Source organism: Saccopteryx leptura, chromosome 2 (genome assembly GCF_036850995.1).
Source record: "Saccopteryx leptura isolate mSacLep1 chromosome 2, mSacLep1_pri_phased_curated, whole genome shotgun sequence".
NCBI lineage: Eukaryota > Metazoa > Chordata > Mammalia > Chiroptera > Emballonuridae > Saccopteryx > Saccopteryx leptura.
Window position 1 is genome coordinate 22,633,292 of NC_089504.1, and position 26,947 is coordinate 22,660,238.

The 26,947-nt window shown below is 40.9% G+C and overlaps 2 protein-coding genes across 5 annotated transcripts in view; both read right to left on the reverse strand.

Annotated features, from left to right (window-relative positions):
* The window catches only part of KIAA1958 (KIAA1958 ortholog), a 163,853-nt gene extending 145,188 nt beyond the window's left edge, over positions 1 to 18,665 (reverse strand). For all 4 annotated transcript variants that reach the window (XM_066367418.1, XM_066367417.1, XM_066367419.1 and 1 more), the window contains exon 1: positions 18,430 to 18,665. The gene's annotated coding sequence lies outside the window, so the exon portion shown is untranslated. The remainder of the gene's footprint in view (positions 1 to 18,429) is intronic.
* A 6,566-nt stretch (positions 18,666 to 25,231) lies between these two features.
* Positions 25,232 to 26,947, reverse strand: part of HSDL2 (hydroxysteroid dehydrogenase like 2) — a 55,744-nt gene continuing 54,028 nt past the window's right edge. The window contains exon 11 of the mRNA XM_066367453.1: positions 25,232 to 25,996. Coding sequence (XP_066223550.1) covers positions 25,884 to 25,996 — 113 coding nt within the window. The 3' untranslated portion in view covers positions 25,232 to 25,883. The remainder of the gene's footprint in view (positions 25,997 to 26,947) is intronic.

Consider the following 26,947-nt stretch of genomic DNA (forward strand, 5'->3'; position numbering starts at 1 on the left):
TGATATTTAACCTCAATAATAACTTCTCCTATGTCCCAACTCTACTCATATGAATTCATTTCACCTTTACAACAACCCTATGAAATATGTAAGTCGGCCCTGGCCAGTGGCTCAGTGGTAGAGCATTGGCCCAGCATATGGATGACCTGGGTTTGATTCTCAGTCAGAGCACACATGAGAAATGACCACCTGCTTCTCCACCACTCCCCCTTTCCCTTCTCTCTCTCTCTCTCTCTTCTCTTCCTACAGCCATGGCTCAATTGGAGCAAGTTGGCCCCGGGCACTGAGGATGGCTCCATGGCCTCGACTCAGGTGCTACAATATAGCTCAATTACCAAGCAATGGAGAAATGGCCCCAGATGGGCAGAGCATCACAGGTAGGGGACTTGTCATTTGGATCCCAGTCAGGGCGCATGCAGGAGGCTGTCTCTCTGACTCCCTGCTTCTCAATTAAGAAAAATTTTAAATAAATATATATATATGAGTGTATGAGTCATCCCTTGGTATCACAGTATATTGTTTCCAGGACACCCTGCAGATACCAAAATCTGGAGATGCTCAAGTCCCTTAGTCCTTCATACTTTCTGTTCCCTCTGTCTCAAGTGCTCTTCATCCACCTACCTGTACATCAAGTACTTTCCCGTATTTTATATCCTTACCCAAAAGTCACTGTCTCAGTGAGGACACTTTGTCAATCTAAATTGTCAAGTCCTGACCCTGAAATATTTCAAATATCCCTTCCCTGATTTTATTTTTTAATCACAACACTTAAAAGCCCTTACATGTTATTTTATAAATTTATCTTGTTTATTCTCCATCTCCTCTACTAAAATTCTAGTTCTATGAAGGCAAAATTTTTTGTCTTGACTGATTTTCCAGCAACTAGAAAAGTACCTACAGCATATCAAATGTCCAATAAATATTTGCTGAATGAATAATCTCTATAATCACTTTAAATGGCTATATCCTACTCCATCAAGTGCTCATACCAGGATTTATCTAATGGCTCCCCGACTGTGGTTACTGCCGGTCTTTATCCCATACAATGCTCTAATGCAGGGTTGGCACACTTCTTTTCGTAAGGGTCAGACAGTAAATGTTTTCTGCTTTGCAAGGTTTCTGGAACTAAACTCGGCCATTGTAGCACAAAAGCAGCTACAAAGAATGGCTGCGGCTAGATGGGCTGCCGCAGGCCAGAGTTAGCTCGTGGACCCTGACCTCCACTTCGTTGAAAGTTTTCGCATGTATGTATTTTTTCCTATCTTTTCAATTAGTAAAATTACTGAATAAATGGGTTTGACTCAGTGGTGGGATTCAAATAATTTAACAATCAACAGTTCTCTGTCCTAATGATCGTTTTAAGTATAAAAAAAGATATACTAAAAGGTATTTTATTATTTCATACATTTAATACTTAAACACCCCTGGTTGTTTGTCACTTTTTCTCTTTACGTTAATATTTGTTTACTGAAGTAACAAATGCAAGGAAATTAAAATGGAGTATAGTATTTCATCAAAGGTATAATGAGTTTTATGAAGCGAATAAATAAATATTATAAGCATAGTCCCATCATATTTTTTCCACCTATGGACGGAATTAACATTACTACAGGGACTTAGAATACGGAGTTGCGCAGATGAATGTTAAAAAAGAGTAAGGAATGTTAATTTGTGATTTCCACATGGGGTGGCTGCCCAGGCGCCCACCTTAGTGAGAACCCTGATTACAAGAGCCATTTTAACAACCAGTTTGCCGAACTCAGCAAAAAGTTAGGTATCATTTCTGCCAAATGGTGCAAACCAGCTGAACCCTCCCAGTGGTATGACTATATGTATGGCTCCTGATAAATTCTGTCAAATTGCCTGACCTGTGGTGGCGCAGTGGATAAAGTGTCGACCTGGAAATGCTGAGGTCGCCGGTTCAAAACCCTGGGCTTGCCTGGTCAAAGGCACATATGGGAGTTGATGCTTCCAGCTCCTCCCCCCTTCTCTCTCTCTGTCTCTCCTCTCTTTCTCTCCCTGTCTCTCCCGCTCCTCTCTAAAAATAAATAAATAAATTTAAAAAAAATTCTGTCAAATTGCTTAGGTTCATCCAGATGCAAGAAAAGGATCCCTTTGGCAGATTTCCAAAAGTAATTAACTTGCCACCTTAACTGTTATGTCCAACTACATGAGGGGAACATTTCCTCCCAAAAGATTAAATTCCTAAAATCTTTTCCAGGAGGAGATAAACTTTAGTTATACAAAAATTCATCAATGTAGAGCTCTTTGTCTTCACAAAATAACAGATAAATAAAATATATTATTGAACCATAATTGTCATGAAAATACTAACCATAGTAATTTAAAAAAGAAGTTAAACTCTCTGTAACAAATATATTGGCTTATCACTACATCATAGAGCAGATAAACAAGAAAAGCTGTTAATAATCAAATTACTGGGTATCTTACCTTTTTTTAAACCTACACAGATATCTGTCACCTTAGATCAACAGGAAAACAATAGTTTTCCAAGATAACAAAAGATCATACTTAAAAAGAAACAAGTGCACCTGACCAGGAGGTGGCGCAGTGGATAGAGCGTCGGACTGGGATGCAGAGGACCCAGGTTCGAGATCCAGAGGTCGCCAGCTTGAGCGCGGGCTCATCTGGTTTGAGCAAAAGCCCACCAGCTTGAACCCAAGGTCACTGGCTCCAGCAAGGGGTTACTCGGTCTGCTGAAGGCCCGCGATCAAGGCATGTATGGGAAGGCAATCAATAAACAACTAAGGTGTTGCAACGTGCAATGAAAAACTAATGATTGATGCTTCTCATCTCTCTCCGTTCCTGTCTATCCCTCTCTCTGACTCACTCTTTGTCTCTGTAAAAATAAATAAATAAATAAATAAATAAATAAGAAACAAGTGCTTCTCAGCAGGCAGGACAGTAGCAGCGGCTTAGTTTTGGACCCTCTTCCCAGAAACAGAGCCAACATGTGTGCTCAACTGGTTCTTTTTACAAAAGTGAAAAAGCAATTCAAAGGAAAAATGGCAGCTTTTTCAACAAATAGTGCTAAAGCAACTGGACATCCATAGGCAAAAAAACACTTCAACCTAAACTTTACACCTTAACTAAAAATTAACACAAAATGGGTCCTAAACTTAACTGTAAAAGAAAAAACTTAAAAAAAAAAGCCATAGAAAATCTCTGGGATGCAAGGGTAAGTAATGAGTTCTTAGACTTGATACCAAAAGCACGGTTCATAAAAGGAAAAATTGGTAAAATTAAAATTAAAATCTTTTGCCTGACCAGGTGGTGGCGCAGTGGATAGAGCTGGGATGGGGAGGACCCCGGTTCGAAACCCCAAGGTCACCAGCTTGAGCGCAGGCTCATCTGGTTTGAGCAAAGCTCACCAGCTTGAGACGAAGGTTGCTGGCTTGAGCAAGGGGTCACTCGGTCTGCTGTAGTCAAGGCACATATAAGAAAGCAATCAATGAACAACAACTAAGGTTCCGCAACAAAGAATTGATGCTTCTCATCTCTCTCCCTTTCTGTCTGTCCATGTCTGTCTTTCTCTCTGTCTCTGTCACCAAAAAAAAAAAAAAAATTAAAATCCTTTGCTCTGTGCAAGCCCATGTGAAGAGTATTAAAAGATGAGCTAAAGACTACAAAAAAAATTTTTTTGCAAACCCCACATCTGACAAAGGACAAACATCTACTATATAAAAAAATCACAAAAAATAAAAAAAATAAAAAAAATAAAAATATATATATATATCCAAAGAGCCCTGGCCAGATAGCTGTTGGTTGGAACATTGTCCTGAAGCACAGAGGTTACCTGTTCAGTGCCCGGTCAGAACACATACAGGACCAGATTGATGTTCCTGTCTCTCTCTCTCCCCCTTCCTCTCTCTAAAATCAATAAAATGAACATTAAAAAAAAAAAAAGAAAATGGGCAAAAGACCTGAAGAAACATTTCACAGATGATATACAGATGACAAATAACCACATGAAAAGATGAACAACATTAGCCATTAGGAAAATGCAAATCAAAACCATAATATCACTACACACTATCATAATGACTAAAACAAAAAACAGTGACAACATCAAATGCTGGCAAGAACATGGAAAAACTGAATCACTTATATTGCTGGTGGGAACAAAAAATGGGCCAGTCACTCTGGAAAAGGTTAGCAGTTGCTTAAAAAAAAAAACTGAACATGAATTTACCATATAATACAGCAATTATAATCACTGATTTATATGCCAGAGAAATTAAAAGTTATATTCATGGCCCTGACCTATTGACTCAGTAGACAGAGCATCAGCCCAGTGTATGGATGTTCCAGGTTCGATTCCTGGTCAGGGCACACATGAGAAGTGACCACCTGCTTCTCTTCCCCTCCCTTCTGCCCCTTCTCTCTCTCTTCCCCTCTCGCAGCCCACTGGTTCAAGCGTTGGCCCTAGGAGCTGAGGATAGTTCGGCTGGTCTGAGCATCTAAAATTAGCTTGGTTGATTCAAGCATCAGCCCCAGATAGGGGTTGCTGGGTGGATCCTGGTCAGGATGTATGCAGGAGTCTGTCTTATTATCTCCCCTCCTCTCACTTAAAAAGAAAAAAGTTCCTTTTATAACAGCTTCACTGTATTTGTAAAGGCAAGGAAATGGAATCTGCCCAAAGGATCTTCAACAGATGAGTGATTAAACTATGGAACCACCATGAACTGCTACTGAGAAATAAAAGGAACAAGTTATTCATACAACCACCAGGATGAATCTCCAGGAAATTAGGCTTAGTGAAAAACAGATAATTCCAAAGGTTATATATACTGTATGATTCCATTTATGTAATATATTTTTAAATAATAAAATTTCATAAATGGAATACTTAATGGTTGTCAGGGGTTAGGGATAAGATGGCAGGGTAGGAAGAGAATGGAGAGGCTCAAGGAAACAGAAACATACACAGGTAAGGGGGAGCCCTGGCCAGTCAGCTAAGTCAGTTAAGAGTGTCGTCCCCAAACAACAGGGTTGCGGGTTCAATTCCTAGTCAGAGTACACACGGGAAGCAACCAATGAATGCAATGACTGAACAGAACAACAATTGAATGCTTCCTCTCCTCCATCTCACCTCCAAAAATTAAAATAAAATAAAAAGAAAGAAAGAAAAGGAAAAAAAAAATTAGGCCCTGGCCAGACAGCTCAGTTGGTTGGAGCATCATCCCAGAGTACATGGAGGTTGCTGGTTCGATTCCAGTCAGGGCACATACAGGAGCAGCTTGATGTTCCCATCTATCACTCTCCTTGCCTTCTCTCTCAAATAAACAAACAAACTGTAAGGGGGGTGGGCAGAAGTTGGAAAGGGTAAAGGGGGTGAAATACATGGTGATGGAAGGAGACTAGATTTTGGGTGGTGAGCTCACAATGAAATATATAGATGTACTGTATTACAGAATTGTACACTTGAAATGTGTATAATCTTATTAATGAATATCACCCCAATAAATTCAGTTTTTAAAACTGTATTGAACCTAATACACACACAAATGAGTACGAGTAAAGGAAACTTGAATAAGTGTGGTGAACTGTGTCAACGCCAATGTATTCATTTTTTAGGGTTACCACAACAAAATCCCACACACTGGCTGGCTTAACTTTTCTCACAGTTCTGGAGGACAGCAATCCAATATCAAGGTGTTGGCAAGTTTGGTTTCTTCTGAAGCCTCTCTCCTTGGCTTCCAGATAGCTGTGTTCTCACATGGTCTTTCCTCTGTGATATCTCTACTATCTCTTTATGTATTCAAATTTTTCTCTTCTTACACAGATACTAGTCAAATTGGATCAGGACCATTCTTACAGCCTCATTTTAACTTAATCAACTCTTTAAAGACCCTAGTTCCAAATAAAGTCACATTCTAAGGGGGGAGGGGGTGTTAGAGTTGCAACATATGAATTTTCAGGGGATATAATTCCCATAACAGTTACTATTCTGATTGTGATGTAAGTATAGTTCTGCAAATTGTTACTATTAGGAGGTACTAGGACAAGTATGCAAAGAATTTATTTCTTACAAGTGAATCTACAATTATCTCAGTAGAAAAAACAAAACCAAAACAGGCCCTGGCCAGTTGGCTCAGTGGTAGAGCGTCAGCCCGGCATGTGGATGTCCCAGGTTCGATTCCCGGCCAGGGTACACAGGAGAAGCGCCCATCTGCTTCTCCACCCTTTCCCATCTCCTTCCTCTCTCTCTCTCTTCCCCTCCTGCAGCCAAGGCCTCACTGGAGAAAAGTTGGGCCAGGCGCTGAGGATGGCTCCATAGCCTCCGCCTCAGGCGCTAGAATGGCTCCAGTTGCAACGAAGCAATGCCCCAGAGGGGCAGAGCATTGACCCCAGTGGGCTTGGCGGGTGGATCCTGGTTGGGGGCATGCGGGAGTCTGTCTCTCTGCCACCCCGCTTCTCACTTCAGAAAAATACAAAAAAAAAACAAAAAAAAAACCACCCAGATGGAACAACTAGGATAACACAAGATAAATGTCCCAACAGAATTAGGTGATGAGGTAGCCCATGAACCCTAAGTGGGCAGAGCTAACACACCCATAAAAAACATAACTGGCCCAGGACCAACAAAGAGGCAGGTGTGGGGAGAGAATGGAGAGGCCTGATGATTATAAAAGCTGGTGAATAATTCATTACCAACAATCACCACCAAAAAGCAAGGACCCCATTTAAGTGAAATTGGATCTGAGAAGAGAAGAGAAAAGTTCCTCAGGCTTCTGGGGAGCCTACAAGACCATGGACACTTGCAGAGAAACCTTATGAAGAAAACCACTGAGATGAAAATTTAAATCGAACAAAGAAGCATTACTGGGGATGAAGGAGAGAGAGAGCCAAAGGGGGCTAATCTCAGAGAATATCAAAGTGAAGACTAAATAAACAGGACATATTTTTCCCTTTTATGTTGAAATACAATATAAAATCAGAAAAGGACAGAAATAAAAAGTGAATAGCTTGCTAATATTTCGCAAACAGAACATACTTATGTAACCAGCAACCAGATGAAGACACACTTCCAGCACCCCGGAAGCCTCCACTTTCTCCTTTCCAGTCACTGCTCCCCCAAGGGCACCCACTGTTCTAGCCTGACAGAATTTACTGGCTTTGCCTGTTTGAGAACTTTACATTTATGGAGGCATGTATGCTATGTATGAACTATATTTCCCCTAAACTCATATGCTGAAGCCCTGACCCCTAGTACCTCAGTAAAACTCCTGGCTAGTTTCTTTAACTCCACATATGTCTGCAAGATTTGTATACACTAGTTTATGGAGCTGTAAATTGTTCATTCTTATTGCTCCACAGTAATCTACTGTGTGAATAGACAATAATTTATTATCCATTGTGGGTCAGCTTACTATTATGTAACAAACCACCCCAAAATTTAAAGGCTTATAAAAATAATTCCTTATTTCTCACAATCTATGCGGTTGTCTGGGCAGTTTTTCTCTTGGCGCACTACCTGGACTTGCTCATGTGACGACACTTAGCTGGAAGGTCAGGTGAACTGGAAGGTCAACGAAGTCATGTGGCCTCGCTCACGTGTCTGGCAATAAGTGCTGGTCATCAGCTGAGGCACCTCTATTATTTCTCCACCTGACTTCTCCTACTAAAGTAACTTCCATATACTGTGGTTTCAGAGTAGTATTCCCCCAAAGTGTAAGCATTTATCAAGCGTTTGTCACATCCCACTTGTTAATATCCTATTAGCCAAAGTTACATGGCCAAAATCAGATGCACTGTGTAAAGGAACAATTGGCTGTAGGGACCAGGAGATATGATTTATTTGGGACCATCAATGTACACTCTACTTAACAGGCGTCCCCAAACTACGGCCCGCAGGCCACATGCGGCCCTCTGAGGCCATTTATCCAGCCCCCGCCACACTTCCAGAAGGGGCACCTCTTTCATTGGTGGTCAGTGAGAGGAGCACTGTATGTGGCGGCCCTCCAACGGTCTGAGGGACAGTGAACTGGCCTCCTGTGTAAAAAGTTTGGAGACCTCTGCTCTACTACATATTGTACTGTTGTTCACTTGAGCAAACTTCAGTTTGGGGTTATCCCAAGTAGTACTATAAACAGTCTAGTACAAGTTATTTTGGTAAGCATTTATCTTTGAGTGGAATTAACTGGGCTATAGGATATACATATGTACAGCTTTAATAAATACTACCAAACAGCTTTCCAAATTGCTTATATCCATTTACATTTCTGCACCAATTTACACTTCCAATAGCAGTGCATGAGAATTCTAGTTACTCTATTTTCTCACCAATACTTGGTATTTGTCATCTTTTTCATTTAACCATTCCAGTGTGTATGCAATGGTATCTTGCTTTGATTTTAACTGAGTAGCCATATTTTTTAACACTTCATATTAGCAACAAAGGAGAAAACTTGAAACCATGGAACTAAGAAAACTACCTTGGAAGTAAGAAAACTCCCACGCCATCACAGAAACCTCTCCCTAAAGCACAGGTAAATCCATCTAATTTTTTTTTTTTGAGAGACAGGGTGAGAGAGACAGGAACATCAAGCTGCTCCTGTATGTGCCCTAACTGGAGAATCAAACAGGCAACCTCTGTGCTTCAGGATGACACTCCGACCAAACTGAGCTATCAACTCCGGGCTTCATTTTTTTTATTCATTGACAGAGACAAAGAGAGGGAGAGAGAGGGAAGAGGGAAGGGAAGCACCCATTTGTTGTTCCACTCAGACATGCACTCATTGGTTGCTTCCTGTGTGTGCCCAGACCAGGGAACAAACCTGCAACCTTGTTTCTGGCCGATGCTCTTAACTGATTGAGCTAACCGTCCAGAGCCTGTAATTTAAACATGAACAAAAGAATGCAGCCTAACCGGGGGAGGCCCAGCAGACAAAGCATGGATCTACGACACTGAGGTCACTGGTTCGAAACCCTGGGCTTGCCTGGTTAAGGCACATATGAGAAGCAACAATGAGTTGATGCTTCCTGCCTCCCCACGCCTTTGTGTGTGTGTGTGTGTGTGTGTGTGTGTGTGTGTGTCTCCCTCCCTCTCTAAAATCAATCAACAAAATATATTTGATTATTATTTTTTGATAGAGACAGAGAGTCAGAGAGAGGGATAGATAGGGACAAACAGACCGACAGGAAGAGAGAGAGATGAGAAGCATCAATTCTTTGTTGTGGCACCTCAAGTTGTTCATTGATTGCTTTCTCATAAGTGCTTTGATGGGAGAGGCTATAGCAGAGCAAGTGACCCCTTGCTCAAGCCAGTGACCTTGGGCTCAAGCCAGTGACCTTAGGCTTCAAGCCAGCAACCTTTGGGCTCGAGGCAACGAACATGGGGTTATGTCTATGATCCCACGCTCAAGTTAGTGACCCTGCACTCAAGCTGGATGAGCCTGCACTCAAGCTGGCGACCTCAGGGTTTTGAACCTGGATCTTCCATGTCCCAGTGCGACGTTCTAACCACTGCGCCACTGCATAGTCAGGCATTATATATATATTTTAAAAGAATGTAATCTAATCCTATGAACATTACTAAGAGGAAAACAAAAGATGAAAAAGAATCAAATAATGTACTAGTAGCCAATGAAGGCACATCACAAAAATATGGTCATAAAGCAGATGAGAACTGTAACATAATATATATCAATATGAATTAGAAGAAACTATGAAAATGATAGAAGATATGAAAGAATGTATATGTCAGAAACAGAAAAACTAAAAAAAAAAAAGACTAGACAAATAATCGAAGCATTTACAAAGCAAAATGATATACTTAACAGATAGATACCATGAAAAGGCATTAAAGAGCCTAAAAGATTAAAGGGAAAAAATACAAAAATAAAGCAAATATAAAATCAGATAAAGAATTTAAAGAAAGGTACAGATATAAAAGACAAGCAATGAACATCTAACATATATGTAACAGGAGACTACAAAGAAAATGAAAACAATGAAATAATAAATACTAAAATCTGTAATTTATGGAAACATCTATGAAAAAATATTTGAACTAACATCATAAAACACATTGTGTATCTAAAAAATTAGAGAACAGCCAACACTTAAGATACAATATAATATAGTAAAATTACTGGCCTTTCAAGAAAAAGCAAAAAGTGCTTTGAACATCGAAGCAAAAAAAAGTCACTTAAAAAAGAAAGAAAATCAGCCTAACCTATGGTGGCACAGTGGATAGAGCGGTTGGACTGGGACATGGAGGATCCAGGTTCAAAACCCTGACCGAGGCCTGGCCGGCTGGCTCAGCGGTAGAGCATCGGCCTGGCGTGCAGAAGTCCCAGGTTCAATACCCATCCAGGGCACACAGGAGAAGCGCCCATCTGCTTCTCCACCCCTCCCCCTCTCCTTCCTCTCTGTCTCTCTCTTCCCCTCCAGCAGCCAAGGCTCCACTGGAGCAAAGTTTGCCCGGGTGCTGGGGATGGCTCCATGGCCTCTGCCCCAGGCGCTAGAACGGCTCTGGTCGCAATAGAGCAACGCCCAGATGGACAGAGCATTGCCCCCTGGTGGGCATGCCGGGTGGATCCCGGTCGGGCGCATACGGGAGTCTGTCTGACTGCCTCCCTGTTTCCAACTTCAGAAAAAAACAACAACAAAAAAACCCGACCGAGCCTGACCAGGCGGTGGCACAGTGGACACAGCACCGGACTGGGATGCGGAGGACCCAGGTTCGAGACCCCGAGGTTGCCAGCTTGAGAGTGGGCTTATCTGGTTTGAGCAAAGCTCACCAGTTTGGACCCAAAGTCGCTGGCTTGAGCAAGGGGTTACTCACTCTACTGTAGCCCTCCTGGTCAAGGCACATGTGAGAGAGCAATCAATGAACAACTAAGGTGTCACGACGAAGAATTAATTGATGCTTCTCATCTATCTCACTTCCTGTCTGTACCTATCTGCCCCTTTCTCTGCCCCCCTCTCTGTCAAAAAAAAAAAAAAAAAAGGGGGGGGGGGGAGAAAGAAAGTCATATTGGTACCAGACTCTGACAACACTTTTTACCAGAATATAACAGAGTAGGGCTCAGGGAAACTGAATTTTGGAACAAATCCAGCCCAGTATCTGGTTCTGTAAATAAAGTTTTATTAAAACACAGTTATGCTTGTTCATTTACATATTCTCTATGGTTGCTTTCCTATTACAATGGAATAGTTAAACAACTGTGACAGTGACTATGGCCACAAAGCCGAAAATAATTTAACATTTGGCCTTTTACCAAAAAGTTTTGCCAAACTCTAAAACAGAATAACATATTCAAACTCCAAACAACCTTCTTTAAGAGTCAAGCTGTTATGCTTAAACTTCCAGTGTAATTTATTTCACTCAATCTTCTTTAATTGAAGATTCCTAAAACTGAACTATGAGCAATTATTCTACTCAATTTAGAGTCAACTAAACTCAACACTGCCGTCACTTGGTCTGTGAAGACGGCCAGCCTTCACTCAATTACATACATGCTGGAAAAAGACTCAGATGCTCAATATACAACAATGACAAAGAAACTTCTTGATTTCAAGGGGCACAGTCCTTGGGGTGAGAGTAGTTAAGATACTTGAAGAGCCTGACCTGGCAGTGGCGCAGTGGATAGAGCATCGGACTGGGACGCTGAGGACCCAGGTTCAAAACCCCGAACCCAAGGTCGCTGGCTTGAGCAAGGAGTCACTCGCTCTGCTGTAGTCCCCCAGTCAAGGCACATATGAGAAAGCAATCACTGAGAAACTAAGGTGCTGCAACAAAGAACTGATGCTTCTCATCTCTCTCCCTTCCAGTCTGTCCCTCTTTCTGTCTCTGTCTCTCTGTCACACACAAAAAAAAGATACTTGAAGAAAAAAATAAAAACAAAGAGACCAAAAAAATATACCTGAAGAAAGAAAATGTCAGCCAAGTACTTAAATTCAGCCAAAGTGACCTTCAAGTATAAAAGCCATAGAGAAAGTTTTAAATATAAAAGTAGATATTATACACCTGAGCCATTTATGAGAACTTAATGAGCTTCAGACAATGATTACAGAAGCCGTAGCATAAGGACTTGTGTTGTGCACTGAATATATTTAACTGTAGAACCAAGACCAATGATGACAGTCATATGGGACTTGCATGGGGTCAACATACAGAACTGAGAAATCTTGGGGAGCAGGAATTGGCTGGTCTAGTGGCTTGATTATATATGGAAGATGGGACTGAAAATAAAGAAGGAGTCACAGATAACTCCTAAATTTCTAGACTGGGAAAATGGGTGAAAAAGAGTTACCATTTATTGAGCTAGGGAATACAAGAAAAGACAGATTTGAAGAGAAAGCTAAGTCAAGTTCTGGGTATGCTGAATGTGAAATGCTTCTGGAGTATCAAGTGACTATGTCCAGATGGTAGCTGCAAACATCAAGATTTCAGAAGAAAAGCTCTGACTGGATATTAGGTTCAGGAGTCATCAGCCAAGGAATGTGTAAAATGACCAGAAGTGTATAACTTACCATGCAAGCAGCAAGACCAACATGTGAAAAGCAGCACCAAAACGAGTCCTCAGATTTCACAAGAAAATAACAACATCAGTACTTCCACTGAACTTGGTCACATTGATATTCTCCCATACCCAAAACCAATTATTAAGAATTTTATGTCTGACCTGTGGTGGCGCAGTGGATCAAGTGTCGACCTGGAATGCTGAGGTTTGGTTGCCCATTTGAAACCCAGGCTTGCGCAGTCCAGGCATATACGTATATGAGACAACTACTACGACTTAAAATGCTTCCCACTTATCCCCACCTCTCTCTCTCTCTCCTCTCTAAAATCAATAAATAAAATCCGTTTTTAAAAAACTTTCTACTATAAACTATTTAAAATAAAGCATTTAAAAGTAACAAATAGCCTGACCAGGCGGTGGCGCAATGGATAGAGCCTCAGACTGGGATGCGGAGGACCCAGGTTCAAAACCCCAAGGTCGCCAGCTTGAGTGTGGGCTCATCTGGTTTGAGCAAGGCTCACCAGCTTGAGCCCAAGGTTGCTGGCTTCAGCAAGGGGTCACTCGGTCTGCTGTAGCCCCCTGGTCAAGGCACATATGAGAAAGCAATCAATGAACAACTAAGGTGTCGCAACAAAAAAACTGATGCTTTTCATCTCTCTCCCTTCCTGCCTGTCTGTCCCTATCTGTCCCCGTCTCTGTCACAAAAATAAATAAATAAATAAATAGGCCCTAATTACCTACTTTAGTTATTTTTAATGGCATACAGAGTTGATCACATTGCTATGTATTGGGCTTTACACTCAAGTGACAAACTGTCAAGAGAAAAAAGACATCAATGGCAAGATCACTATAAAATGACACATATGGAGTGAAGTATATTATGTGTGTACATATATGTGTGTATGAAAGACAGTGGATGGAAGAATAGGCTGCATTATGGGCTAAATTGTGTTCTCCCAAATTCCTATGTTGAAGCTCTAACCCCCAGTATTTCAGAATGGGACTGTATTTGGAGATAAGGTCTTCAAAGGGGTAATGAAGGTGAAGTAAGTCTTCAAAGGGGTCATGAAGGTGAAGTAAGGCTGGGTGAGTCCTGAGGATATGGACTGACGTACTCGTAAGAAGAGAAGACCGAGACACATTCAGGCGCACAGGCAAGACCATGTGAAGACACCTGAGGAAGACGGCCAGTTATAAGTCAAGAGGCAAGTCCGTAGAAGAACCCAACCTGCCAACATCTTGATCTGTGACTTTTAGCCTCTAGAACTGTGGGGAAAAAAATATTAAGTCATCCAACTTGTCATGCTTTTTATGAAAGCCCCTGCAAACTAATAGACTCCAAAGTAGTCCTAGCTAGGTAAGAGTTTACAATACTGTGAACTCTATCCAAGAAATATGAAGTCTCATATCAGAAAAGCTTAACTTTTGACATTCAGTGATTATGTCTTAAATATTGCAATAAAAAATTAAATAGTATATATTTACAAGCAAGGGAAAACTGAAGGGGCATAATTTTTGCAGTTAGAGATTAATGTAGTGCTAGTTGAGGAAAATCTAGAGAATCCAACCAAGATATGTCCTGTTCCTGAAATTAAAGTTAACTTAAAAAGGGTAAATAATCCAAAAACAGTCCATCCAAGCAAGAGGAAGTAATAGAGGCAACTTTGAATAATTCTCTAAAATTCAAAAGAAAAAAACTTTTTAAAAATATTTCAGCTAACAAAATCTTTGATGATTAACAACCAAAGAACATTTTTAGGCAGCAAATAAAAAGATATTTGCAATAAAACTCTGATACTTTGCAGGGTTTTTTTAAACAAACAGGTAATAATTACTAGAAATTGCATACATATTACTTCTTGAAACCTGGAGTTACAGAGATTTCAAGAGGAGAGTAGGGTGATGGAGAAAGCTATGCTCTAAGAGAGACCTGCTCCCTGGTGCTGGGCCAAAGTTCATGCAGATGCCCCCCCAAAAGTGCTAGAATAAAAACGTGTAATTTTATAGCAAAACTATTAATGTTCTAAAAAGTTTATTAAATGTTTTAATGTTTTCTCAAAGTTTTTTAAAGTTCTATTTCACACAAACTTGCACAATTATCTTTTCAGACATGTGATGCTGTTTTCCTTTCAGTACAAAAGGCTAATAATTGCTGTTCTAGACCACACCCCTTTGCTTCCATACTATTTTAAGTGTGATCAAGTGTTTCCAAAATACATCTTCTATGTCACCAGAGCCACTGGTACTACCAATTAGAAAAAAGTCCAAAAGCTCTCCAACTATTTAGGTGTAACACTCTGCAAGACAAACTTGAATACTGATGCATAATTTGCCTTTCTCCAGGTACGTGCATTAAACTTTGTCGACACTAAATACAAAATAAAATTCAAAAATCTGCATTTTCAGTACTTTTGGATTCTTTACCTGTATTTGAATTTGTGACTAAGCCTTACCAAACAACAGAATTTACACTGTAACTAGCCAACCACAGCACTCATTATGGAATCCATGCAATGCGTTTGTTACCTAGGAAACAGACCAGAGCACAGGCAGAGTGCAATTTCAGAACAGCAAAAGAATTCCCCCCATCATGCTGGTAAATAAAGCCCATAAATCAACTAATCAAAAGCAAAGTCAAAGAGTATCATGTAAGAGTTAAGTTCCATGGAACTTTTTTAAAGAAAGAAAAAGAAAACGGGGGCTTTTTCTCGCAACTATGTAGATCTCTTAAGTACATATTATGAACAGGTTTCTTTACAAACACAAACTGTCAGAAAATAAACTGTTCAAAATAAATGGCTTCTCTCCAATCTTCAGCTTCTCTATTTTTGACAGTATTTAAGAGAAAAGCTTCTTTAGAGCCAGCCTCATACATCTGGTAGCAGAATATTAATCCAAGAATAAATCCTACATTTTCTGCAAGCTGCCAAGTGTCCGTACTACTCTTAAACGACGCAGGACCACACAGGCTAGAAGAGGTCACTGTCCACATCTCTCCTAATCAAACCTGCCTCCGTTTCAGGCTCCAAAAAACTTCAGGAAAAAGGAGGACCTGAAAGTCATAAATCTATTATAAAAAGAAATTAAACTATTACTTTTCAGCTTTCCATTTGGTTATTACTGATAACACTAGTCATTTGAGGGTTCCAGTTAACAACATAAAGTGGCCATTTTGAGTTTCCTTTAAAGGTACCACACTGAGACCAAACCAGGAGAAGGCTAAAAAAGTCTATGGATTTTTAAGCCTATCAAATTCAACTGTTCACAGCTTAGTGTTGTTTGAAAAAAGAATCTGGTAAATGTCAGTTTATACCGTTCAGAAGTATTTAAAACCTAACTTTATACAAATTTAAAATTTCTGGAAGTAGCATCGATTTGTCATAATATCAAAAGCAGGAGAAAATAATGTCAAACCATTAAGTATTCAAAATAATTTATATGCCTTTCTAAACAACAACATACTAAAAGGAAAATCAGTTGACAATACATTAAAGATTCTCTGGAATGTTTCTTATTACAGTATACAAAAATCAAAGTTATTATTTACATATCATAGTCAAAAAATGAAACAACATAAAATAGCCAGACACAAAGATTCCACACTGCCAATCCCAGAAAACTATTAAGCACAACTACAACTTGGCTAAGCAATTCTCACACAGGCCACTATGTTACTGTGCAGTTTACACAGCGACTCTTTGTTAAGTCTTATCGCTGAGATGGACAGCCTTGTAAATAATTACATAAACAAGCAATTCAATTTGTTAGCTTACCTTTTTTTAATATTTTTAAGAGCCGATGAAGAGTGTACATTTAAGAGCAGAGCTGAAACTCTGGCAGCATTTTAGAACTCCATTCCACCATTCAGGATAAAGCCAGAATAAATTTTAATGCTTATCCTCTTTGGCCATACTTAATGAAAAACGAAGAGGAACCTTAACTCAAGGGCCTACCAGCAACTCGCACTGAGCTCTGTGCCTTTGTGCAGACTTTAAATTCATTTATCTAATCTAGACCGGAAGTCAGAGCAGGAACTAATAAAATTTGATCAACTCAAAAGGGCTGACATAATTGTTGTTAGATGTTGCCTCCTCTGGCTTTTAAGTGTACAAAATGTACACTCCAAGCATTTACAAAAGTAGGCATGAAATAATATTAATCTGTTAATGTAACTAGGGCAAGAATCTAGGATAAATTTTTCTTATAGAAAGGAGATACTATTTTAAGTATACCTGTCTCCTCTTTATAATGACAAAAATCAACTTGCCTAATTAAAAGAGCATTAAATTGTATATTGTTTTCTGATGAATTTCTACATCTTGATGAAAACTTAAGTATTTACCCCCATGTTTTTCCTTCAAGCTTAATGTTTTTATTTTTTAAGAAAGCCTCCATTTTCAACATATAGCTGTACATATAAATGTCTGAGTGCCCCCCCAAAACAGTTTTTTATAATATGCTTGCTAACTGTGAGATTTGTTTGTTAATAACAGATTCTCACACAATAGGCAAAAATAAATTAAAATCTCCGGAAGTGAGCAGCAGAGTGAGATTAATACAAAAATATAACTCTGTACCTGCATTAAAAATCTGAATCTGTAAATTTAATTTTCTGGGTGCTTATTCAACCTCATTTATTATCTGATTATGTGAAATATATAGCAACTGTTTATAAGAAAGTAGTCTGAAAAATAATATATACTGATAAATCAGAAATACCACGGTACTTTTCAAAACATTGTATCCACTCAAAAATACAACCCAACAGTTTGATAATATACAGAGAATACATATAATATAGGGAAAACACAATCACGGGGGGGGGCATTGCTAACATTCATGTTCCCCCCATATGTTGTTAAAGAGCTATCTCAAAGAAGCAAAAATAAAGGTTTCAGCCTGAACAGAAAGCTGGATAATTGTTTACTGCACTCCAATTTAACCTCCACCATGGAAGCTGTCACTGCCGACTCGCTTGTTAACTGTTTATTTACTAGGTAGAAGATTCTGTCAGGTTAATTCTAAGGAGTCTAGGAAATAATTGAACTTTATACCCAAAACTTTAAAATATACCAATATATAATAGAAAACTGTAAAAATCACAGCCATATTAATCTTTTTATTTCTTGCCTTTATGTCCCTATTTTAAAGAGAGAGAAAAGAGAGAGAGAAAGAAAAAGAAAAAGCCACCCCAAACCCACAACCGTTCTTTTGATTTTGGTCAGCCCAACCTCCTTCCACCCAGGGAAATACATTTCTGGACGTATCTGATAACAAACACAAATCACTGTGCGCAGCCTCAGACGGGGGGCGGGGGAAGAGCCTTCGGAGAAAGCCCTCCTCCGTTAGAAACAATAAATAAGGGACCGGAGCGGTGCACGTTCCTTCACACACGCCCGAGACGCACCTCAGCGTGCCTCCCTCGGGAAACACAGATCGGGCAAAGCCCGGAGCCACATCTCTCCCTCTCTCCACAACCATCTCAAGACTTGGAAACTAAGAAGGGAGATCTTTTCTTTCCTTCCCGCCCTCCTTTCCCCCTCAAACCCAACAGCAGGAGCAGGAGAGCCAGCTCCACGCAGCGCGCCCGCTGCCGCCGCGGCGACAGGAGATGCCGGGCAGCGGGCCGGCCCCCGGGAGGCGGACCCGAGCAGCGGCCGCCGGGGCTCGCTTCCCCCCGGGGTCTCCGCCCCTCACGCCCCCAACCCGTGGCCCGCGACGTCCGGCCGCCCGGCTCCCTGCTCTGACTCTCGGCCTTCCCACCCTCCCCCCTGCCCAGAGGAGACAAAAGGAGGGTTCAGCTGGGTCACCGCGCGGCCGCCGACGGGGAGGCAGCGGAGACCCCAGCGCGGCCGCCCCTACACAAAGGGACTCCCCGACCCGGGTCGCCGCGTCGGCGCGCTAGCTCCCGCCCCGCGCGCGGGCTCTCACCCACCTGCAGGTGTCTGTGCGTCTGTCCATAGGAACGCGGGCGGCTGGAGGGCCTGCGGGGGCCGGGCAGCCCGGGCGGGACGACGCGGGACGGGGCGGGACGTTGGGGAGAGAGGGAGAGCGGCAGGAGGGCCGAGGAGCGAAGGCAAGCGGAGTAGGGAAGGCGCCGGGCGGGCGACGGACGAAAGCGCGGGGCGGGGTGCGGGGCGCCAGCCTGGCTCCGCCGACCAGCGCGCGCCGCTCCGTGCGCCCCGGGCTCCGCGCGCCGGGCTCGGAGCGCGGCGCGGGCGGGGGGCGGGGCCCGGGCGGGGCGGGGCTGGCGAGCGGGGCGGGGGCTCGGACCCCGGGCTCCCGCCGGCACCGGAAACGCGCCGTGGTCCGCGAGACCCACAGGAAGTATGTAACGACACCTACGACGCGCACCGAGCTCGTAGCTATCGCTGCCCCGAGGAGTTGTGCCTGACCCTCCCACTACACACACGCGCCCACGAGCTGGGTGTCTGCACCCCGACAGGTGTGCAGCACACGATTCCTGCTACGTTCTGAGGTGGGCTGCACCCACCTTGCCTCACGCCCGGGGCCTCAGTCCCCGCTGCTCTTAGGAGCCCTTACAGCTCCACCTGAATACTAGGAGCGCACCTCTTTACAAGACCATGCTCCTTGTGTGGCAGGTGGGTGGCACCTGTTATAACGCACTAACTGATGAACTTTACAGCCAGGGATGTGTAAGAAGACCTCTGAACCTCTGACCGACAGAGGTTCAATCCACAGTCACCGCAACCCCGTGGAATTTCCTAATCCAGCTGCAACACACACGCCTCTGAAGGAAGGAGTGGGACCGCTGTAAAACACCTATAACGCACTGAGACCCGGGAACCCTACACCACCACCTATACAGCTCGGTACAACAGAAGTATGGCTGGACATGCTACGTGCTACCAGGCTCCGTTCACCCTAGCAAACACTTTTAGAACATTTACTGTATGTCTGGAGTTTACACTAAGTGTTTAGCAAATATTTCTTTAATCCTAAGAACTCTGAAGATGGTGTTAGTATTGCCATTTTATAGATGGGGAAACTGAAGCACAGACAAATTAAGAAATCGGCCCAAGATCCAATTGTAGCTGGAGGAACCCAGAGTCATCCCAGGCAGTCTGGCTGCAGTCTATGCTCTTAACTTCCTATTTACTGCACTGAGCATCTCCAAAATAATAATGATGGTAGTAACATGTAGAGCATATCTGATTAGCCATATGTGGGGCTTACATCTTGGCCTCATCCCAGTGTAACAGGGAAACCTCAGTCACTTCTATTTACATAGGCTGGGAGAAAAGACTGAGGCAGAAAAAGACTAATTTCTGAACAAAGGAGAAAGGATTCTTTTTTTTATTTTTTCTTTAGAGACAGAGAGAGGGATAGACAGGAACCGAGAGAGATAAGAAGCATCAATCATCACTTTTTTGTTGTGACATCTTAGTTGTTCATTGATTGCTTTCTCATATGTTCCTTGAAGCGGGCCTTTAGCAGACCGAGTAACCCCTTGCTTGAGCCAGCGACCTTGGGGCCAACCTGGTAAGCTTTGCTCAAACCAGATGCGCTCAAGCTGGCAACCTCGGGGTCTCAAACCTGGGTCCTCGGCATCCCAGTCCGATGCTCTATCCACTGCGCCACCGCCTGGTCAGGCGGAGAAAGGATTCTTAACACCTGGCTCTATCAACATTCCTCCTGGTCTAGGCTGAATAAAAAAATCTGTGTCACTGTTGTTTGGTTTGGCTAAATGTAGGCATTTATGTGTTAGTCCTTTTTAGTAGTTCTGAAAGAAATTTTATCAGTAGATACATTATTTTCCCAGAACCTTGTGTATTTTATTGAAGCTGTTTCAAATGCATTTAATGTCCTAATGGATTTATCTTTTTTCCAAAACAGTCTTTTTCTCTTGGCCAAGTAATTTACTTTTCATTTGCCTTATAATGTGAGGACCTCAGTGCTATAAACTATAGATTATGGCACTTTGGTATTCCATACATACTCTTAATATGTTATATATTGTATATAACTTACCAAAACAAACAAACAAACCCAGTGTTGCTACATACTTCAAATATGTACTACTGTGGAGAAATTGGAACCAAAAGAATTTAAATCAGGAACTTGAAGAGACATTTACATACCCATATTCACTGCAGCATTATTCACAATAGCTAAGAGGTGGAAGAAACCCAAATGTTCACAGATGGATGAATGGATAAACAAAATGTCCCATTGTGTATATACAATAGAATATTATTCAGCCTTACGAAATGAATCACCTGCTGAAAATATCAATGAAACTTAAAGATTTTTCACTAAGATTATGATCAAGGATGTCCCCTCTCACTATTGCTTTTCAACTTCATACTGGAAGTCCTAGCTAATGCAATTAACACAAGAAAAGGAAACAAAGTTATAAAAATTGGGAAGAAAAATATAAAATTGTGTTCAAAGATGACATAATTGTAGAAAATCTGAAATGACTGATAAAAATTCTCCTGGAACTACTAAATGATTATAGCAAGGTTGTAGGATAACAAGATTAATATACAAAAGTCAATCCTGTTCCTATATACCAACAGTGAGCAAGTGAAATTTAAAACACATTACCACCTGCCTAACTGGGCAGTGGCACAGTGGATAGAGCATTGGACTGGGATGCAGAGGACCCAGGTTTGCGACCCCGAGGTCACCAGCTTGAGCGCTGGCTCATCTGGTTTGAGCAAAGCTCACCAGCTTGGACCCAAGGTCACTGGCTCGAGCAAAGGGTTACTCGGTCTGCTGCAGCCCCACGGTTAAGGCACACATGAGAAAGCAATCAATGAACAACTAAGGTGTCACAACGAAAAACTAATGATTGATGCTTCTCATCTCTCTCCATTCCTGTCTGTCCCTATCTCTCTCTCTCTCTCTTTCTCTGTCACTGTAAAAACAAACAAACAAAAAAACACATTACCACTCAACAAATAAAGTACTTAAATACAAATTTAATAAAGTGTACAAGAGCTATACAAGGAAACCTACAAAACTCTGATGAGATATCAAAAACAATAAATGAGATATTTCATATTAATGGATATGAAGAGTCACTATTGTGAAGACATTAGTTTGTCTCAAACTGTTATACATATTCAGTGCAATGTCAGTCAAAATCCCAGCAAGTTATTTTGTGTATATCAACAAAATGATTCTAAAGATTATATGAAGAGACAAAAGACCCCGAATAGCTAGTTCAATATTGATGGAGAAGAACAAAGCCGGAGGACTGACACTGCCTGACTTCAAGACTTACTATAAAGCTACGGTAACAAAAGCAGTGTGGTATTGGTGAAAGAATAAAACAGTAGATCAATGGAAAAGGAGAGCCCAGAAATAGATCAACATAAATATAGTCAACTGCTCTTTGAAAAAGGAGCCAAGATAGTCTTTACAATAAATGGCACTGGAACAACTAGAGAGTCATACAACAAAATGAATCTAAGCAAAGACTAGTATTTTCAAAAAATTAATCTACTCAAAATGGATCACAGATCTAAATGTATAAAACCACAAAACTCTTGAGAAAATAACAGGATAAAATCTAGATGACCTTGGATATGGCAATGACATTTTAGATACACGGCACAATTCATGAAGAAAATAGTTGATAAGCTGGACTTCATTACAATGAAAATTTTCTGCTCTGCCAAAGACAATGACAAGAAAGAAAAGTCATGGACCAGGAAAAAATATTTGCAAAAGATATCTAAAAAAAAAAAAATCTCTATCTGACAAAGGCCTGTTTTCCAAAATATACAAAGAACTCTTAAACCACAACAAAAATGGAACAATCAACCTGATTAAAAAGTGGGCCAAACACCTAAACAGATACTTCACAAAAGAATATAGAGAGGCAAATAAGCTTCTGAAAGGATGTTCAGCATCATATGTCATTAGGGAATTGCAAATTAAAACAATGAGATACCACTAAACACCTGTTAGTATGGCCAATATCTACAACACTGACAATACCACATGCTGACAAGGACGTGGAGCAACAGGAACATTCCTTCTTTGGTGGTGGAAATGCAAAATGGTATATATATGTAATTCACATGTTAATAACTCTATTTTGTTTTTCCCTTATTCATCTATTTTTTGTTAGTCTAATTTACAAAGTCCTAGCTGAGAACTTAAGATAGAGGGAAAAAAAGGTTTCTTCTACTTAAGAGGATTATGAGGCACTATATAAGAGGTGTTGTTGAAATACAGTATTAACAACAGACTATCTTAAAAATAAAGTCTAAATAACTTCATTCAATCACTTAAAAGTATAATGCAGGGGTCCCCAAACTACGGCCCGCGGGCCGCATGCGGCCCCCTGAGGCCATTTATCCGGCCCCTGCCACACTTCAGAAAGGGGCACCTCTTTCATTGGTGGTCAGTGAGTGGAGCACATTGACCATCATTAGCCAAAAGCAGGCCCATAGTTCCCATTGAAATACTGGTCAGTTAGTTGATCTAAATTTACTTGTTCTTTATTTTAAATATTGTATTTGTTCCCTTTTTTTTTTTTACTTTAAAATATGTGCAGTGTGCATAGGGATTTGTTCATAGTTTTTGTTATAGTCCAGCCCTCCAACGGTCTGAGGGACAGTGAACTGGCCCCCTGTGTAAAAAGTTTGGGGACCCCTGGTATAATGGTTCCTTTGTATCATTCTGTTTCAGAAGCAGGGCTCAATTGGCTACTAGACAACACACAAAATAGCCATTCACGCTTCTGGGAGGATCTGCAACTTCAACACAGTTAATGGGCAAATCCAAAAGAAGGGGGAGTACCTGTGAATTCATTAAGTCAGCTGGGGAATGTGGCAAGAGAGAAGGATTCAGAAACGTAGGTGTGACCACCTTTACCTCTGACAGAATAGTGCAGATTGCTCAGTACTTCCTAGTAATGAGCACAAACGGGCTTCAGATACCCTCATCCAACTCCCTCAATTACTAGAGAAATCCAGGGCCCTCTGCAAAGATTTTTACCCAATATCCTAAAGACTTTTCGTTAGAAGTTCATGTGTTTTTAGTAACCAGAATTCCTATCTCACAACATTTCCCAATTTTTAAAAATAATGTATTTTCTCTACTTTTTTATTTCCCAAAGCTTTGAGACCATTTGGAGAATGCAGAGAAAGGTGAGAATTTTTAGGAAACTTCAGTAGAAAAGGAGTCAATTGGCAATATCTCACATTGACCAGGATCCTCATGTAACTAGAAATGACTGGGAGATGCCAAGGGTGTTGTTAAGTAAAACCACTTGGGCTTCATGGAGGGGGAGGTGGGGCCTTCGAGTTCTATTCAAGGCCAAATGTACTGGAAAGTCTTTGTTGGGTAGGGCTTGTTACTTTTGGCCTTGGGTTAGTCCTTTTCCTTCTCTGATCTTCTATTTCCTCATTTATAAAATACACATTAAGTCCCCTAACATTATGATTCTCTATGAAATGTCAGAATTAGCTGAGATGCTTAACAGCACAATATTAGAGAGTAGAATATAAGAAAGTAGAAGTATTATTACACTCAGCAAGTATTTTTAACTGATTAAAATGAAAGATAAGTGCTTTAAAAAAAACTCAAAAAACCAACCAACCATTTTATTAGTTTGCTAGGGCTGTCAGAACAAAATACAAGAGACTGGGTGACTACACCAGTAAAAATTTCTTATAGTTCTGGAGAAGTCTTAAGATCAAGGTGTCAATCGATCTGGTTTCCTCTGAGGCCTCCTTGACTTGCAGATGACCACCTTTTCTCACTGGGTCTTCTGTGCATCCCTGGTGTCTCTCCTTTGTGCTCAAATTTCCTCTTCTTATCAGGACATCAGTCAGCCTGACCAGGTGGTGGCACAGTGGATAGAGCGTCGGACTGGGATGCGGAAGACCCAGGTTTGATACCCCGAGGTCGCCAGCTTGAGCACGAGCTCATCTGGGTTGAGCAAAAAAAGCTCACCAGCTTGGACCTAAGGTCACTGAGCAAGGGGTCACTCGGTCTGCTGAAGGCCCGTGGTCAAGGCACATATGAGAAAGCAATCAATGAACAACTAAGGTGTCGCAACGAGAAACTGATGATTGATGATTCTCATCTCTCTCTGTTCCTGTCTGTCTGTCCCTATCTATCCTTCTCTCTGACTCTCTCTCTGTCCCTGTAAAAATAAATAAATAAATAAATAAATAAATAAATAAATAAATAAAGGACACCAGTCAGATTGGTTTGGGGCCCACCCTAAAAGTCATTTTAATTTAATCATCTCTTTTAAAGGCTTTATCTCCAAATATATAGTCACACTCTGGTACTAGGCGTTAGGACTTTAACATAAAAACTTGGGTGCAGGGCCAGGTTTGAAACCCCAAGGTCGCTGGCTTGAGCATGGGATCACTCAGCTTCAGTGTGGGCTCACCGGCTTGAGCATGGGATCATAGACACGACCCCACGGTCACTGGCTTGAGCCCAAAGGTCGCTGGCCTGAAGCCCAACATCACTGGCTTGAGCAAGGGTCACTGGCTCGGCTGTAGGCCTCCCTCCCTAGTTAAGGCACATAGGAGAAAGCAATCATTGAAAAACTAAAGTGCTACAACAAAGAATTGATGCTTCTCATCTCTCTCCCATCCTGTTTGTCCCTATCTGTCCCTCTCCTTCTCTAAAAAATGAAACAAAACAAACAAAAAAAACAACAACTTGGGGGTACAGACAAGTAAGCCTGTAACAACCATCGACTAATTTTCTCATTTCAAAACACTGTACCAAGTGCATACTTCTGGGGAGAATTTATTTTATTTTAGGACATTTTTACATAATTTAAAATAGGATACGTATTAGTTGAATCATATTAATAATATTTTCATATAGATGACTTACACTGGAAAAGCTAGTTAACAACATGAAAAATTCTGTTTTTGTTTCATTAGTCTTCAAAATAGTATTTATTCAGTAGTGTATTACGTGATGTGAAAAAGTATTGTAGACTATCTTCTTTAAAGTATATAAAAATCTAAAATATCATTAAGATTTTCATTGGTATTAAAAGTTTTAGAACTGACCAACCATAGCCATATTTTACATGGGAAGAAACTTTGAAAAGAATTAATGTTACTTTACTGCTTGGCCCTGACTGACTCTTCATAACATTCTTCCTAGAAGAAGATGGTAAATGGTTTATAGTGCTCCGATGATAAAACTCACAAAATGTAAAAAAACAGAATGGTTTAGAATTTTTTAGTGAAGATTATATTTGATTAGCTAGCTGTTTTAATTATAATCTCAAGTCTTATTGATACAGAAATTCTATTTTTTCCATAACATGCATATCCAATACAATAGGGAAGAAAACAAACATTAGATTTTAACTGTTGAGCCCTTTTACTTTTGGAACTTAGAAGTCAACATATTTTCTTTTCTTTTTCTTCACAGCCTGGCATGCATCTGACTCATCAGCTTCTCCAATTTGATTGCTAGTGCCATGTTTCCTTTAATCTTCAACTTTCCTGACATGAATGCCATTGTTGGCTTTAGTTTCCCTAAAATGAGAAATTGAGAGAGGGAAAAGCATCCATTAATACCCTTAGGGACGTAACTGCTTTAAGAACCTGCATTATAAAAAGAATCTCCTTGAGTTCTATAAATCTGTGAAGCACAGAAATTTCTATTACAGCATTTTTTTATCAGTATCCTGGGAATCCAAACTCATAGACTTAGCTGTTAACAATATCTTATAATATGAGAGATAACATAAAAAACAACGATCAGCAAAAGATTATAGCACAAAGCTGAAGATGCAACATTTATTACTCATTACAGTGATCTCAAGGATACAAGGCCTTCAAGTGAATTGAGGTAAACAAATACCATCTTAATGTTCCAATTTATTGTAGTTCACTAAACCTTTAAAATTTCAAGCTTAGATTTTTTTAAAAAAAATCTAAATGCATATAATGTTTGTGTGTGTGTGTGTGTGAGTGTGCGTGTGCATTTATTTATTTATTTTTAATTTTTATTTATTTATTTATTTATTTTTTAATATATTTATTTTTTAAGACAGAGAGACAGAGAGGGACAGGCAGGGGCAGACAGAAAGGGAGAGAGATGAAAAGCATCAACTTGTTGTGGGACTTTAGTTGTTCATTGATTGCTTTCTCATACATGCCTTGAGGGGATGAAGGTGGGGGTCCAGCCAAGCCAGTGACCACTTGCTCAAGCAAGTGACCAAGGGATTATGTCTATGATCCCATGATCAAGCCAGCGACCCTGCACTCAGGCTGGTGAGCCTGTGTTCAAGCTAGCAACCTCAGGGTTTCAAACCTGGGTCCTCAGCATCCCAGGTCAACACTCTACCACTGCGCCACCGCCTGGTCAGGCAGCATATAATATTCTTAAGATATGATCAATAAAAGTATCATTAAAAGTACAGCTATGAGCCTGACCAGGCAGTGGCGCAGTGGATAGAGAGTCGGACTGGGATGCGGAGGACC